General features: G+C 37.1%; 1 protein-coding gene across 10 annotated transcripts in view; it reads left to right on the top strand.

Moving 5' to 3' along the window:
- INTS2 (integrator complex subunit 2) overlaps window positions 1–15,519 on the top strand; it is a 56,558-nt gene that overhangs the window by 30,626 nt on the left and 10,413 nt on the right. For 8 of the 10 annotated variants that reach the window (XM_006065448.4, XM_006065450.4, XM_025281162.3 and 5 more), the window contains 4 exons: window positions 3,805–3,909; window positions 6,043–6,207; window positions 7,337–7,550; window positions 14,906–15,031. In XM_006065448.4, coding sequence (XP_006065510.4) covers window positions 3,805–3,909; window positions 6,043–6,207; window positions 7,337–7,550; window positions 14,906–15,031 — 610 coding nt within the window. The remainder of the gene's footprint in view (window positions 1–3,804; window positions 3,910–6,042; window positions 6,208–7,336; window positions 7,551–14,905; window positions 15,032–15,519) is intronic. The other 2 variants (XM_044939605.2, XM_044939603.2) reach the window with 1 other exon arrangement.

Genomic DNA, 15,519 nt, shown 5'->3' with positions numbered 1-15,519 from the left:
AAGGTACTAACATTATATGACTAATCACTTACATTTTCTTTTAGGATATTATTTCATTTTTAAAATTTACATATGCCTTTAATTAATTTATGTATTTCCACCTCCCAGCAGTAAAAGCCCTGAGTCCTAATTACTGGACCACCAGGGAATTCCCTGAAATATTTTTTCTTTTAAAATTATTAAAATGTAAGATTCATGAAGTTATCAAGTATGGGATACAGACTGGCTTCCCAGGTGGCCCAGTGGTAAAGAATCTGCCTGCCCTTACAGGAGACACAAGAGACGTGGTTTCAGTCTTTGGGTGGGAAAATCCCCTGGGGGGAGGGCACGGCAACTCTCTCTAGTACTCTTGCCTGGAGAATGCCATGGACAGACAAGCCTGGCAGGCTACAATCCGTGGGGTCGCAAAGAGTTGGACATGACTGAGCACACATCCGTGGATACAGATTCAGTTAAAAATTTTTTTTTCATTTTATGCATTTATTTATTTATGTTTGGCTGTGCTGAGTCTTCATTGCTGCGTGGGCTTTTTCTCTTGTGACGAGCAGGAGCTACTCTGTAGTTGCAGTGTGAGGGTTTCTCATTGTTTTGGCTTCTCTTGTTGCGGAGCATGGGGCTCCAGGGGACTTGGGTTCAGTGGTTGTGCACAGGCTTAGTTGCTCCGTGGCATTGTAATCTTCCTGGATTGGGGATCAAACCCTTGTCTCCTGCATTGGCAGGTAGATTCTTTACCATTGAGCCACCAGGGAAGCCCCTAGTTGTTGTTGTTGTTTTTAAATAATTGGTTATTTGTCAACATCACAAAGCGAATAACCTGTCATTTTCCTATTAATTTGGAAAGTTGCTCTGATGTATATTGAAGTTTTATTACAAACCTATGTCTGTTTTTTTTTTTTGGTTAGGCATTTCCAGTCCCTTTCACAATTATTGTTCTTGTTCAATATTTCTGTCCATTTTCATGTATATAATCTTGCACATGAACTCTAAGATTTTGTAAAATTCCATAGAAGAAAATTATATTTGGATTTTGGTTAGAATTATGTTATGCTAGAATTAATTTAGAGAGCATACATCTTTACAATAAAAGTATTTCCAGCTAGGAATATGAAATAATTTTTTAAAGACTTATTTTGGGTCAGCTGTGCAGCTTGTAAGATCATAGTTCCCTAACCCAGAATCAAACCCATCTTCCCAGCAGTAAAAACCCTGAGTCCTAACCACTGGACTGTCAGGGAATTCCTTGAAATAATTTTTCCTTTAAATTATTAAAATGTAAGATTCATGAAGGCCAATTTTTATCTTTTTTTGCTACTATGTCAATGAGTTGGACAGGACTGAGCGACTTTTACTTACTTACTCATTTAGAATATTACTTTATACAGGGTAATCACTTAATACATGTTTTGAATGTGTGAATTTATTCAAATTATTTTTCTATGTCAATTAAACTTTGTATATACTTTGTATAATTTTTTCTTAAAGTGAAGTCGCTCAGTCGTGTCTGACTCTTTGCGACCCCATGGGCTGTAGCCTACCAGGCTCCTCTGTCCATGAAATTTTCCAGGCAAGAGTACTGGAGTGGGTTGCCATATCCTTCTCCAGGGGACCTTCCCCGACCCAGGGATCGAACCCAGGTCTCCCGCATTGCAGGCACACGCTGTACCATCTGAGCCACCAGGAAGGCATAGATGTTTACTTTGGGTTAGTTAGGCTCTGAATTTCTTAGAGTACCATTTAAAAAAACTTTATCAAGGGAATACTTTTTCAGCAGTTACTGAGATAATTTGGTCTATTTATAGAATTTGTTGTATAATTGATATCTATATTTCTGGAGTGGGCCCTACTTGCTCTGGGTATATTATTCTTTTAGCATGGTGCTAGATTTGATTTTTCTTTTTTTTTTAATATGATTTTTTCCCATCTGTGTTTAAGCAAGTGAAATAGGCCTTTTTTCTCTTCATTTCTTTTTTTCCTGGCTTTAGTTTACACTAATTTCATAAATGAATTAGGTTTCCATAGGAATGTTTTCAGGATTAAAATGTTACAAAAGCTAAGGGCAATGTAACTTTTGTTTCTGATTGTTACTGGTCTATAGAAATGCAAGAGATTTTTGTGTATTTAATTTTATATCTTGCAACCCTACTGAATTTATTAGTTTTCACAGTATTTTTTCCTTTTTTCTTTTCTTTTCTTAATTCTTGTTACTTTGACGGAACTTTGATGTCCAGAAAAGCTTCCTCAACCACTCTTTTACCAGGCAACTCTACTTCATTCTTTAGGAAATTACTTGGAGAAGGAAATGGCAACCCACTCTGGTACTCTTGCCTGGAAAATGCCATGGACGGAGGAGCCTGGTAGGCTATTGTCCATGGGGTCACACAGAGTTGGACATGACTGAGCGCCTTCGCTTTCTTTTCCTTCAAAAATTTGTTGAGCTTTACAATGTGTGGCACAAAGCCATACCCCGTAAGGTGTTCCTTGAATGTTGGCCCCTCATCTTACTATGGAAGCCCCAGGTATTCCTTCACTTCAGCATTTGCATGAGAGTCACTCACACATTTGTGGGCTGAAATATTTGTCATTTTTACCACTCTTTTTTTTTAGTTCTAACAGTTTTTTGATAGAATCTTTAAAATTTTCTGTATAATGCCATATCTACAAATAGTGGCAGTTTTACTTCTTCCTTTCCAGTTTGGATAGTGTTGGAACCAGAATTTGATTGTACTGGAAGCTATGTTTTTTTAAACTGTGTTTTGAGATACATTCTTACCCAGTTCATAAAAGATTGGTGTAGAAAACTGGAATGCTAATTCACTGACTTGCAAGGGGTATCATGTCTAGAGGTGTATTGTATATTTAGACAATGATTCTCAACCTTTATTGTAATGCTTGCACTCATATACTTCTTAACTTCAATCAATAAAAATTTGTTGAGCTTTACATTATGTGGTTTGTATTTGGAAAAGAATAAGTATATTGGATTTAGTTTTTCAAGCTATGGACAGCCTGGTTGAGATGCTCATAAGTTCTGTTGTACATGCAAAGCAGCTTGGAATAAGATAAGGGTGTCAGGCATATAGCATATGGTGGAGATGAGACAGAAAGTGTTGACTGGCAAGGACCTTTACCCTGGGGGTCTGGAAATCCATGGATCCAGATATTTGAGCTTGGATCCAGAGACACATTATCTGGCACCAGTGTGAAGGATGGTTCAAAAAGAAGAGGAATTGGAGTCTGGAAAATTGAAAATTGAACCACAGTAGTTATATAAATAAATGAAGAGTAGGTATTGAATTAGGATAGCAGAAAAAGAATAGAAATTAAGGTGGATTTGCTTAAAAAAAAAAAAAAAAGATGGACTTAGTTGAAGGTAGAAGTTGTAAGAGAAGAAAGTCATTCATACAGTCAGTCACCACTAATAGATAATATGATTAAGGCTGTTGGCATCATGAAGCTTTAAGCCATGTGGTCATGACTGCATTTGTCTTCCTAATTAGGTTTGGGGGAGTTTCTCTTCTATTTTTTCAAGAGTAGGACACTTCTGCAGGTGGCTTCTCTCACTCATGATTTTCCTTCCCACTGGTTTCAGTTTCAGGGCATTTTCTAGATCTTGCCCTGAAGTATGTTCTTGCTCATCATATGTATTCACTGCTTTGGTGTGACTCTTCATCTTTTATGAGCTATATTTACAGATTAAGTGAACTAAGAGTAATTTGACAGTGTATTTGTTCCCATTTGTGTTGAAGGTTAAGATTTATGTTGTTTCTGATGTTATATCTTACATTTCTTATTTTTGACTGACAGCTGCCATGCAAAGAAAACCCAAATCATATTCATCTTCTTTAATGGATCAGATTCCTATCAAATTCCTTATTCGACAGGCTCAAGGACTTCAGCAGGAGTTGGGAGGTATTTGTTTTGTTTGCTTTTTACTGGTAATGTTTATTGGTAAAAAATACCTACTTTTTTTAAAATTTAATTTTTATTTTTTTTTTTAGCACCAAAACATTTTGTATTGGGGTATAGCCAATTAACAATGTGATATTTTCATTTGAACAGTGAAGGGACTCAGCCATACATACACATGTGTCCATTCTCCCCCGAATGCCCCTCTTATCCAGGCTGGCACATAACATTGAGCAGAGTTCCATGTGTTATACAATAGGTAAAAAATACCTACTATATGTAAGATTATAAAGTGTAATAGGTGCTCAAAGCTAAACATTCAATTTAAGAGTGAATTTCTCTTTACTTTCTTCGCTATCTTACTCCCTGAAAACTATTTCCCACCCCCGAGGCTCTAGCTATTTCCTTTTGGTATGTGGTTTCACATTCTTTTCCACAGGTTGAACCATATGAGATTACAACTATTCAACTATTTTTGACCTCTGAAAATGCAGTTTCATGTGGTTGAAGCTAATAGAAACACAAGTACAAATATCTTTTTTTGAGCTCTAAATGGTATCATACTGTATTTCTTCTTGACTTGCTTTCTTCTGTTGGAGTCTTGGAGATCTTATCATGTCGCTACATGTAGATCTACATTATTGTTTTTAATTGCTACATAACATGCCAAAGCATGAAATTACTATAATACTTTTACTGTAAAACTGTCAAGTAGAAATATAGTAATATTTTTTGAAATTCAATTTTTTTCTTAATTTAACAGCTTTCTATAATGTTTGAATGTATGGATTTTTTTCCTCTTTGTTTCTTTGAAGCTCAGATTTTCTTTTTGTGTCTTTATTATGGTTGATTTCAAGGATGAACATGAACTTTCTTTGGTCTTCTTTAGCCAGATGTCTGCATTTATTTATATCTTTGCATAATCTCTTTTCAGAGAAGTGATGTTATATTTTGCAGCATTTGGTAACTAATGTTGCAACTAATAAAGGGATTATGTAATGTAGACTAATTTGTACTATTACAAGCAGTCATTTTTGTGATCGTCCTGACTATACATATATTTGTGCATTTAAACTTTAAAATAATACCACTTGTGATTGTTACAGTGTCTTTTTCACAGAAACATTTTAAGCAGTTTCTATGGGAAAGGCAGTAGATACTTATCCCTTTGGGGACTAAGCAGTGGTTTGACTTGATCTAAGTTGCATACTAAGTGGATGATCAAATCTAAAGTACTTTTATTACTGCTGATACTCTTATTGCTGGCTCTCGCAACTGGGAGATGATGATGATAATTGTATAGTAACAACATTTATTAGGTAAATAACATAGTACTTCATCTGTCTAAATAGGCATTATCATCATTTGTTTTTCATTGCTGATATTATACAATAATAATAATGAGTAGTCAAGCTATGCTGTAAGTGAGTTTAGAAAGGTCCCAATGCTTCTGAGCTTCCTAACCCTTCTTAAAAGAAAACAATTGCACCCTCTTGTGGGTATCATCAGTACTGCTTGGGTTGGCTTACACAGCTGTGTGACTTTAGGAACATTATTAATATAAATATCTTTCCGCCTATTTCCTTACAGTAGAACAGAGACAATGCTGCTTACCTTGTAGGAATGTTAGGGTGAAATGAGAAAATGTACATAAAGTGTACATTTAGGCACTCAAGTTGGGCAACTTTAATTTTACCCATGTATAGCAATGATTCTCAACTGGGTTGGAGGAGAGGATGTGTTCTCTTGTAGAAGTCTATCAGAATTTCTGAGTGAGGCCTTTTTCAAACCATATGTGATCTTTCCCAAATGAACCTTTTTTTTCCTTCTCTTTTTTTCCTCGCTACTCAACTCTTGAGCTACTGCTACTTTTATGCTGGAATAGGTTGGAAGAGAGCTTGAGAACTTTCGATAAAAGTAGTGGTTTCCAGCTTCCTGTGTATCCGTTCAAATGGGAATCTTGATTTAAGCAAAGTCCCTGACTGAAGTACTGAATATAAGTTCTCAAACTGTAGTGTGCATGTATAAGAAGTGCGGATTCCTTTGGCTGGTAGAAAATGAACGGGAAAGGCGAAAGAGGAAAGAGTTTGATGTTTAAGAATGAAGAATCCAATTGACATCTTGTACATTTTCAAGGGTTGCATTCTGCTTTACTTCGTCTCCTTGCAACCAATTACCCACATTTATGCATCGTGGATGATTGGATCTGTGAAGAGGAAATCACAGGGACGGACGCCCTGTTAAGGAGAATGCTTCTGACTAATAATGCCAAAAACCACTCTCCTAAACAACTTCAAGAAGGTACAGTAAACTGATCACTCCTTTTACCCCTTTAGTAGTACAAAGAGGTGTTAGCCCCATTGAAATCTTAGAATCATGCAGAATTTTCCTGGAGATAGAGCAGTGTTTTGGTGACTATATAAAGTAATTCTCTTTGAGTGTAAGGATTTTTAACCCCCTTTTTTTTCTGACATGCTTGCATCTGTTTCCTCATAGGGTCTACATTACATCAATAAACAGGTCATATGGTTTAGGAAGGTCTTAAAACCAGTCAGAAATAAGTGCCATGATGTGGATGTATGACAGAAAACCAGTATTGCAAAACAATCATCAATCAATTAAAAATGAATAAGTATATATAAAAAAAAGAAATAAGTGCCACAGAATAGAAAACAATGTATTTGCTGTTAATGGATAATGTTCTAGGTTAGCACTGTCAAATAGAAATAGGATGTGAGCTACACATAATTTTAAACTTTCTATATAATTTGCCACATTCAAAGAGTTAAAAAAAAAAAACAGGCAAAATTAATTTAAATAATTATTTTATATAACCCAGTATATCTAATGTATTATCATTTCATCATGTAATCAATATAAAAACTGTTAGATATTTTACTGGTTTTCCGTACTAAGTCTGTGTGTTTAAACTTACAGCATATGTCAGTTTATACTAGCCACGTTTCAAATGCTCAGTAGCCAAAAGTGCTTAGTAACTATTCTATTGAAGGATCGCAGTTCTAGATATTTTTTTATTAACAGCTGCTTACAGCCCATAAAGGGCTACCTGAAGGAAGGTGTCAAGAAATTTGAATTTTTCAAATGAATGTCAATACCAAAAGCAATACTTGGGTATGTTTTCGTGGTCAGCCAATAATCAGTGCAAATCATTGTCTTTCTGTCACTGTCACTACTGTGGTTTTTAGGATGAGATTTGTTGTTGTTGTTCTTTATGAAATAACTGCACTTTAACATGAATTTTTCTTAAGGGCCTAATTTTAAGTGTGCCCACAACTATCTATGGCTAGGACTGAAAGTTTTACATTCTTTAAAGCAGTATTGCTTTCTTGATTTGTTTGGTCTATAGTGTGATAGAACAATATTTGCTTTCCATTTGGTAAGCTGTGTGGTAATTAGATTGTGACGGCAGTTTTCCTTTTAGCATTTTCAGCTGTCCCAGTAAGTCACACGCAAGTGATGCAGATTCTAGAACACTTGACTCTACTCTCTGCCAGTGAACTTATACCATATGCAGAAGTATTAACATCCAATATGAATCAGCTGTTGAATTCAGGGGTTCCACGGCGAATTCTTCAAACAGTCAATAAACTCTGGATGGTTCTGAATACTGTGATGCCTCGGAGGTAATTTCAATGCTCTGTTACATGTAATAGATAAGTGTGTAGCAGTGATTGTATACAATAACCTAAGCTGAAATGTTGAAAAAAAATTGTTAAAAAAACCTTTTTGACAATATAAATCCTTTCTGAAGACTACTGATTAAAGGGCTGTTATATCTTTTAAGGAAAATAATACATTTTATCTTAACACAAAAACTTTCATGTATTTCCAACTTGAGAAAGTTCTTTGAGAGGGAGTTGTAGTCATTTGTGCCTAATTGTGGTGTAGGTTACCATTGTGTCTTGCATCATTGCAGTGGTTCCAGAGTTTGCTGTACATTGAAATCTCCCAGAGAGCTTTCTAAATTCCTGATCCCCAAGTTGTATGCCATGCTAATTAAATCAGAGTGGAATGCTAGATTCATTATTTTGTCTTTAGTCACATAGGTCTCTGATGGTCCATGCTGCTGCTGCTGCTGCTAAGTCGCTTCAGTCGTGTCCGACTCTGTGCGACCCCATAGACGGCAGCCCACCAGGCTTCCCCGTCCCTGGGATTCTCCAGGCAAGAACACTGGAGTGGGTTGCCATTTCCTTCGCCAATGCATGAAAGTGAAAAGTGAAAGTGAAGTCGCTCAGTCGTGTCCGACTCTTAGCGACCCCATGGACTGCAGCCTACCAGGCTCCTCCGTCCATGGGATTTTCCAGGCAAGAGTACTGGAGTGGGGTGCCATTGCCTTCTCCGCTGATGGTCCATAGATTGCATCAGAAACAGTTGATCAGGTCTAAAAAAAAATTGGGCTGGATTTACCTGAGATTTTGATTCAGTAGGTCTGAGAATATCTATACATTTTAATTTTGATTTTTACTTATACCAAATTAATAACTGCACATAAGTTAAATAGTGTATAAGGTCTGTCCCTACCTTCTCACTTCAGGCTATTGCTCCTCAGAGACACCTGTTCTCAGCTCTTTTATCTTTTAATTCTGACATTTATATCCCACCATATATCTTAGTCATATGCTTATAATTACCATGATTATCTGACGTTCCAATTTAGAAATTATCTTTTGACTTCCTATTGTATAACATAAAGATTGCACACACTTACCAGCTTCCCTGTGAGTCCTTCTTCCGCCAACACATATCCTCCCTTCCTGCATTTCTCCCAACACAGTTATGTCAGAATTTTTGGTTAAAGAAATATTCAGTGTATATATTATCAGGAGTTGTTGTTCAGTTGCTAAGTCATGTCCAACACTTTGAGATCCCATGGACTGCAGCATGCCAGTCTTCCATGTCCGTCACTATCTCTTGAAGTTTGCTCAGATTAATGTCCATTGAGTTGGTGATGCTATCTAACCATCTCATGCTCTGCTGCCCTTTTCTCCTTTTGCATTAAGTCTTTCCCAGCATCAGTTCAGTTTAGTTGCTCAGTCATGTCCAACTCTTTGTGACCCCGTGGACTGCGGCATGCCAGGCCTCCCTGTCCATCACTAAACCTGGAGTTTACTCAAACTCATGTCCAATCGAGTTGGTGATGCCATCCAACCATCTCATCCTCTGTCGTCCCCTTCTCCTCCTGCCTTTAATCTTTTCCAGCATCAGGGTCTTTTCCAATGAGTCAGTTCTTTGCATCAGGTGGCCAAAGTATTGGAGTTTCAGCTTTAGCATCAGTCCTTCCAATGAATTTTCAGGACTGATTTTCTTTAGCATTAACTGGTTTGATCTCCTTGCTGTCCAAGGGATTCTCAAGAGTCTTCTCCAACACCATAGTTCAGAAACATCAATTCTTCGGTGCTCAACTTTCTTTATGGTTCAACTCTCACATCCATACCTGACTACTGGAAAAACCATAGCTTTGACTATACGTACCTTTGTCAGCAAAGCAATGTCTCTGCTTTTTAATTTGCTGTCTAGGTTGGTCATAGCTTTTCTTCCAAGGAGCAAGCGTCTTTTAATTTCATGGCTGCAGTCACCATCTGCAGTGATTTTGGAGCCCAAGAAATAAAGTCTCTCACTATTTTCATTGTTTCCTCATCTATTTGCCATGAAGTGATGGGACCAGATGCCATGATCTTAGTTTTTTGAATGTTGAGTTTTAAGCCAGTTTTTTTCGCTCTTCTCTTTCACTTTCATCAAGAGGCTGTTTAATTCCTCTTTGCTTTCTGCCATAAGGGTGATGTCATCTGCATATCTGAGGTTATTGATATTTCTCCCACCAATCTTGATGCCCGCTTGTGCTTCATCCAGCCCTGCATTTCGCATGATGTACTCTGCATATAAGTTAAATAAGCAGGGTGACAATATACAGCCTTGACATACTCCTTTTCCAATTTGGAACCAGTCTGTTGTTCCATGTCCAGTTCTAACTGTTGCTTCTTGATTTGCATGCAAATTTCTCAGAGGCAGGTAAGGTGGTCTGGTATTGAAGAATCTCTTGAAGAATTTCCCACAGTTTGTTGTGATCCACACAGTCAAAGGCTTTAGCATAGTCAATGAAGCAGAAGTAGATGTTTTTCTGGAATTCTCTTACTTTTTCTGTGATCCAGTGGATGCTGGCAATTTGATCTCTGGTTCCTCTGCCTTTTCTAAATCCAGCTTGAACATCCGAAAGTTCTTGGTTCATGTACTGTTGAGAATTTTGAGCATTACTTTACTAGCGTGTGAGATGAGTGCAATTGTGTGGCAGTTTGAACTTTCTTTGCCATTACCTTTCTTTGAGATTGGAATGAAAACTGACCTTTTCCAGTCTTATGGCCACAGCTGAGTTTTCCAAATTTGCTGACATATTGGGTGCAGCACTTTCACAGCATCATCTTTTAGGATTTGAAATAGTTCAGCTGGAATTCCATCACCTCCACTAGCTTTGTTCGTAGTGATGCTTCCTAAGGCCCACTTGACTTTGCACTCCAGGATGTCTGGCTCTAGGTGGGTGATCATGCCATCATGGTTATCAGGTCATGAAGATCTCTTTTGTGTATTTCTTCTGTGTATTCTTTCCACCTCTTCTTAGTATTTTCTGCTTCTGTTAGGTCCCTACCATTTCTGTCCTTTAGGTGCCCATCTTTGCATGAAGTGTTCTCTTGGTATCTCTAATTTCTTAAAGAGATCTCTAGTCTTTCCCATTCTGTTGTTTTTCTCTATTTGTTTGCATTGATCACTTAAGAAGACTTTCTTATCTGTCCTTCCTGTTCTTTGGAACTCTGCATTCAGATGGATATATGTTTTTTTTCTCCTTTGCCTTTCACTTCTCTTCTTTTCTCAGCTCTTTGTAAGGCCTCCTCAGACAACCATTGTGCCTTTTTGCATTTCTTTCTCTTGGGGATAGTTTTGCTCACCACTTCCTGTACAATGTTAAGAACCTCCATCCATGGTTCTTCTGGCCCTCTATCAGATTTAATCCCTTGAATATATTTGTCACTTCCTCTGAATAATCGTAAGGGATTTGATTTAGGTCATACCTGAATGGTCTAATGGTTTTCCGTGCTTTCTTCAGTTTAAGTCTGAATTTTGCAATAAGGAGTTCATGATCTGAGCCACAGTCAGTTCACGGTCTTGTTTTTGCTGACTATATAGAGCTTTTTCATTTTCAGCTGCAAAGAATATAATCAATCGGATTTCGGTATTGACCATCTGGTGATATCGTCTCTTGTGTTGTTGAAAGAGGGTATTTGCTATGAGCAGTGTGTTCTCTTGGCAAAACTCTGTTAGCCTTTGCCTGCTTCATTTTGTACTCCAAGGCCGAACTTGCCTGTTATTCCAGGTATTCTTGACTTTCTACTTTTGCATTCCAGTCCCCTATGATGAAAATCACAGGGTCTTCCCAGCTTTGCCAAGTATTGGAGCTTCAGCTTCAGCATTAGTCCTTCCAATAAATTTTCAGGACTGATCTCCTTTAGGATGGTCTGGTTGAATCTCCTTGCCGACCAAGGGACTCTCAAGAATCTTTTCCGGCACCACAGTTCCAAAGCATCGATTCTTTGGCACTCAGTTTTCTATAGGCTAACTCACATCCGTGCATGAGTACTGGAAAAACCATAGCTTTGACCATACAGACCTTTGTCAGCAAAGTGATGCCTTTGCCTTTTAATTTGCTGTCTAGATTTGTCATAGGTTTTCTTCCAAGGAACAAGAGTCTTTTAATTTCATGGCTGCAGTCACCATCTGCAGTGATTTTGGAGCCCAAGAATATAAAATCTGTCACCGCTTCCACTTTTTCCCTTTCTGTTTGCCATGAAATGATGGTACCGGATGCCATGATCTTCATTTTTTTGAATATTGAGTTTTTAAGCCAGTTTTTTCACTCTTCTTTCACCCTCATCGAGAGGCTCTTCAATTCTTCTTTGCTTTCTGCCATAAGCGTGATGTTATCTACATATCTGATGCTGATATTTCTCCCAGCATCTTAATTCCAGCTTGTGAGTCATCCAACTTAGCATTTTGCATGATGTACTCTGCATATAAGTTAAATAAGCAGGGTGACAATATACAGCCTTGACGGACTCCTTCCCCAATTTTGAACCAGTCAGTTGTTCCATGTAAGGTTCTAACTTACTTTTGACCCACATACAAATTTCTCCGAAGACAGATAAAGTGATCCGGTATTCCCATCTCTTGAAGAATTTCCCACAGTTTGTTGTGATCCACACAGTCAAAGTCTATACTAAACCTTTGTCAGTGAAGCAGAAGTAGATGTTTTTCTGGAATTCTTTTGCTTTTTCTATGATCCAGTGGATGTTGGCAATTTGATCTTTGGTTCATTTGCCTTTTCTATATCCAGCTTGTATATCTGGATGTTCTTGGTTCATGTACTGCTGAAGCCTAGCTTGGGGGATTGAGCATAAGCTTTCTAGCATGCAGAATGAGTGCAATTGTGTGGTAGTATGAACATTCTTTGGCATTGCCCTTCTCTGAATTTGGAATGAAAACTAAACTTTTCTAGTCCTGTGGCCACTGCTGAGTTTTCCAAATTTGCTGGCATATTGAGTGCAGCACTTTAAGAGCATCATCTTTTAGGATCTGAAATAGCTCAGCTAGAATTGCATCACTTCCACTAGCTTTTTTCATAAGTAGTGCTTCCTGAAGCCCACTTTATTTCAAACTCCAGGATGTCTGGCTGTAGGTGAATGACCAAACCATCATGGTTATCTGGGTCATTAAGACCTTTTTTGTATAGTTCTTCTGTGTTTTCTTGTCTTAATCTCTTCTGCTTCTGTTAGGTCCTTACCAATTCTGTCCTTTTTTGTACTCATCCTGACATGAAATGTTTCCTTGGTATCTCCAATTTTCTTGAAGAGACCTCTAGTCTTTCCCATTCTATTGTTTTCCTCTACTTCTTTGCATTGTTAATTTAGGAGTGCCTTCTTATGAGCACATAAATGTACTTTAGTTGAAGGATATGATAGCCTGTGATTATAATCTCTCTCTTATACAACTGTCCTCCTCTGCGTCCCACATACAAACCTTGAGTTGTTTGCCTCTTGTCTGTTAAGGTTTTTTTTTTTCTGTATTAATAACTCATTCACTTTCAGACTATATTATTGAGTAGAAATTTACATAACAGTTGTAACATATGAGATAACGTATCTGTAACATTTTTCCTTGGAAACCTTCCTTTCAGAGCTTTCAATCCATATGTTTCAATCTGAGACATCCACAGTAGCCATCTGGAATGCTTTGTCTTTGGTTCAATTCCATGTTTTTCTCTTTCTTGGTTTAGTTCCTTGGTTTATTTCCTTATGAGTGGAACTCATACTCAAGTGACTTCCTGAGAAAGGTTGTTTGGGAAACTTTTTTTTTTCCTTTGAGTTTTTCGTGTGTGAGAAGGTGTTTATTCTTCCTCTCACATATGATTGATATTTAGCCTTGGTGTAGAATTTTAGCTTATTTTTCCTCCTAGCAACTTGAAGGCTTTATTCTATTGAAGTAACTAGAGCTTTCCTGATAGCTATTGAGTAACTTCATTTACCACCTCCCAGTCCTTTGTATGTGACCATTGTTTTTTCTCTCTTAAAGGTTTTAGGTTCTTTTTCACTGTTGCTGCAGTTTCATGATGATACTTTTTGATGTGGGTCTTTTTTAATTTGTGGGCTTCCCCTGGTGGCTCAGTGGTAAAGAATCCACCTGCCAATGCAGGAGACATGGGTTAAATCCTGGGTCAGGAAGATCCGTTGAAGAAGGAAATGACAACCCACTGCAGTATACTTGCCTGGTAAATCCCATGGACAGAGGAATCTGGTGGGCTTTAGGTCACAAGGTTGCAAAAGAATCAGACATGACTTAGCAACCAAACAGCAACAGCAGCTTTTAAAATTCATGGTTGGCCTTTTTTTTAACATCTGGGGACTAATGCTAATACTTTCACTTCTAGGATATTTTCATATATATGTGTATATATATATATTTTTTTTCTTTTTTCCCAATAACTTCTTTCTCTCTGTTTTCTGGAATTTTTTGCAATTTGGGTTTTAAACCTCTTTGACCTACTCTGATTTTTCTCCTCTTTTTTGCTCTGTTTTAAAATTTATCTTTTAAATACATTTTCTAGATGTTTTCTGAATGTTATCTTCTGCTCTTTCCTTTGAATTTAAAATATTCCTGTTATAGTTTAATTTCTAAGAACTCTTATTTGAGAATCTCTAATTGTTTTCTGTTCTTGTTTCATATATGAAATGTTCCATCCTTTAAAGAAATGATACATTTAAGAATTGTTTTCTTCTTATCCCTACGTTTCTGTTTCTTTGGCATTCCCTCTTTCTGTTTGTATATTTTACTCTTTTTCAAATTAGAAGCTTTCTTTGATGTCTGATGATCATTGGCTACCCACTCCCCACTCATGTTTAAGAGTGGGCAAGCTCTGTGTGCGAGGGCTGGTGGACTCCTGGCCTTCACTGTAAGAGATCAGATACCCTCCATATTGCATATCTCTCAGTAATTCTGATGGTGTAGTTAGGTTAGTAACCACTTTTATGGTTTATTGATGTCTAACCTCATAGTGGCATCTCACATTGAGATTCTATGGTGATAAGTATAGAACAATGACAATTTATGGGGCCAATTACAGCTTCAAAGTGCTTTGGTGGATATAGTTTCATTTATAGGTATTTTCATATCTTACAGAGGAGAAATAAGTTCAGGAATCTCCATGACTTATACAGTCATATAGCAAGTACAGTATAACTGAGGTTTTAACTCAAAATTTCATTTTATATGCAATGATTATTCCATTAGAACTGTGAAGATTTTTTAATACTTTTTAATTTTCCCAAGTTCATTTACACCTGTTCTGTATTTTTTCCCTGAATGTAGCTTTCTAACATGGCTACAGGTTTCAATTATGATATAGCTGTTTTTGAACATGTGATTATTTTCTCATCAGGCTGTGGGTAATGACAGTTAATGCACTTCAACCATCAATAAAGTTTGTACGACAGCAAAAGTATACTCAGAATGACCTGATGATAGATCCTCTCATTGTGCTAAGATGTGATCAGAGGGTATACAGGTATGTGTTGAGTTTCATTTTTACTATAGATTTTATGCTTTAGAGAGTCAAAGGAAATTGAAGATATTCAGTTTCAACTTACATCTTACTGTGCTTGCAGATAACCTGAAGTATGACCTGTGAGGTTTTTGCTTTTGGTTCTTTTTGTTGTTGTTGTCTATATTCATGAACTTCACTTTAATATTTAATATGTGATTAATAACACTAGCTTTAAGAAAATATCATCCTTGGTTTTCACAGTCCTCAATAGTGGCTATTCTTTCAGAGTCAAGATAGTGAAAAATAATATTGTTTCTGCTACCATTGTTGAAAAAACCTTAAAAAAAATTGGTTTATTGTGAACTGTTGCATGCATTAAAACTGTGATCTTTTTGGAATCCTCAATTGTGAGGTTAGCTTCATTTGTTCCACGTTTGTGTATAATTCCTTGCCAGTGGTTGAACTTAATCAGTTTCTTTGAAGTAACTTCACCTCAAGAGGTGGAATTG

The sequence above is a fragment of the Bubalus bubalis genome, chromosome 3 (genome assembly GCF_019923935.1).
Source record: "Bubalus bubalis isolate 160015118507 breed Murrah chromosome 3, NDDB_SH_1, whole genome shotgun sequence".
Taxonomy (NCBI): domain Eukaryota; kingdom Metazoa; phylum Chordata; class Mammalia; order Artiodactyla; family Bovidae; genus Bubalus; species Bubalus bubalis.
This window is presented reverse-complemented; position numbering and strand designations above follow the sequence as displayed.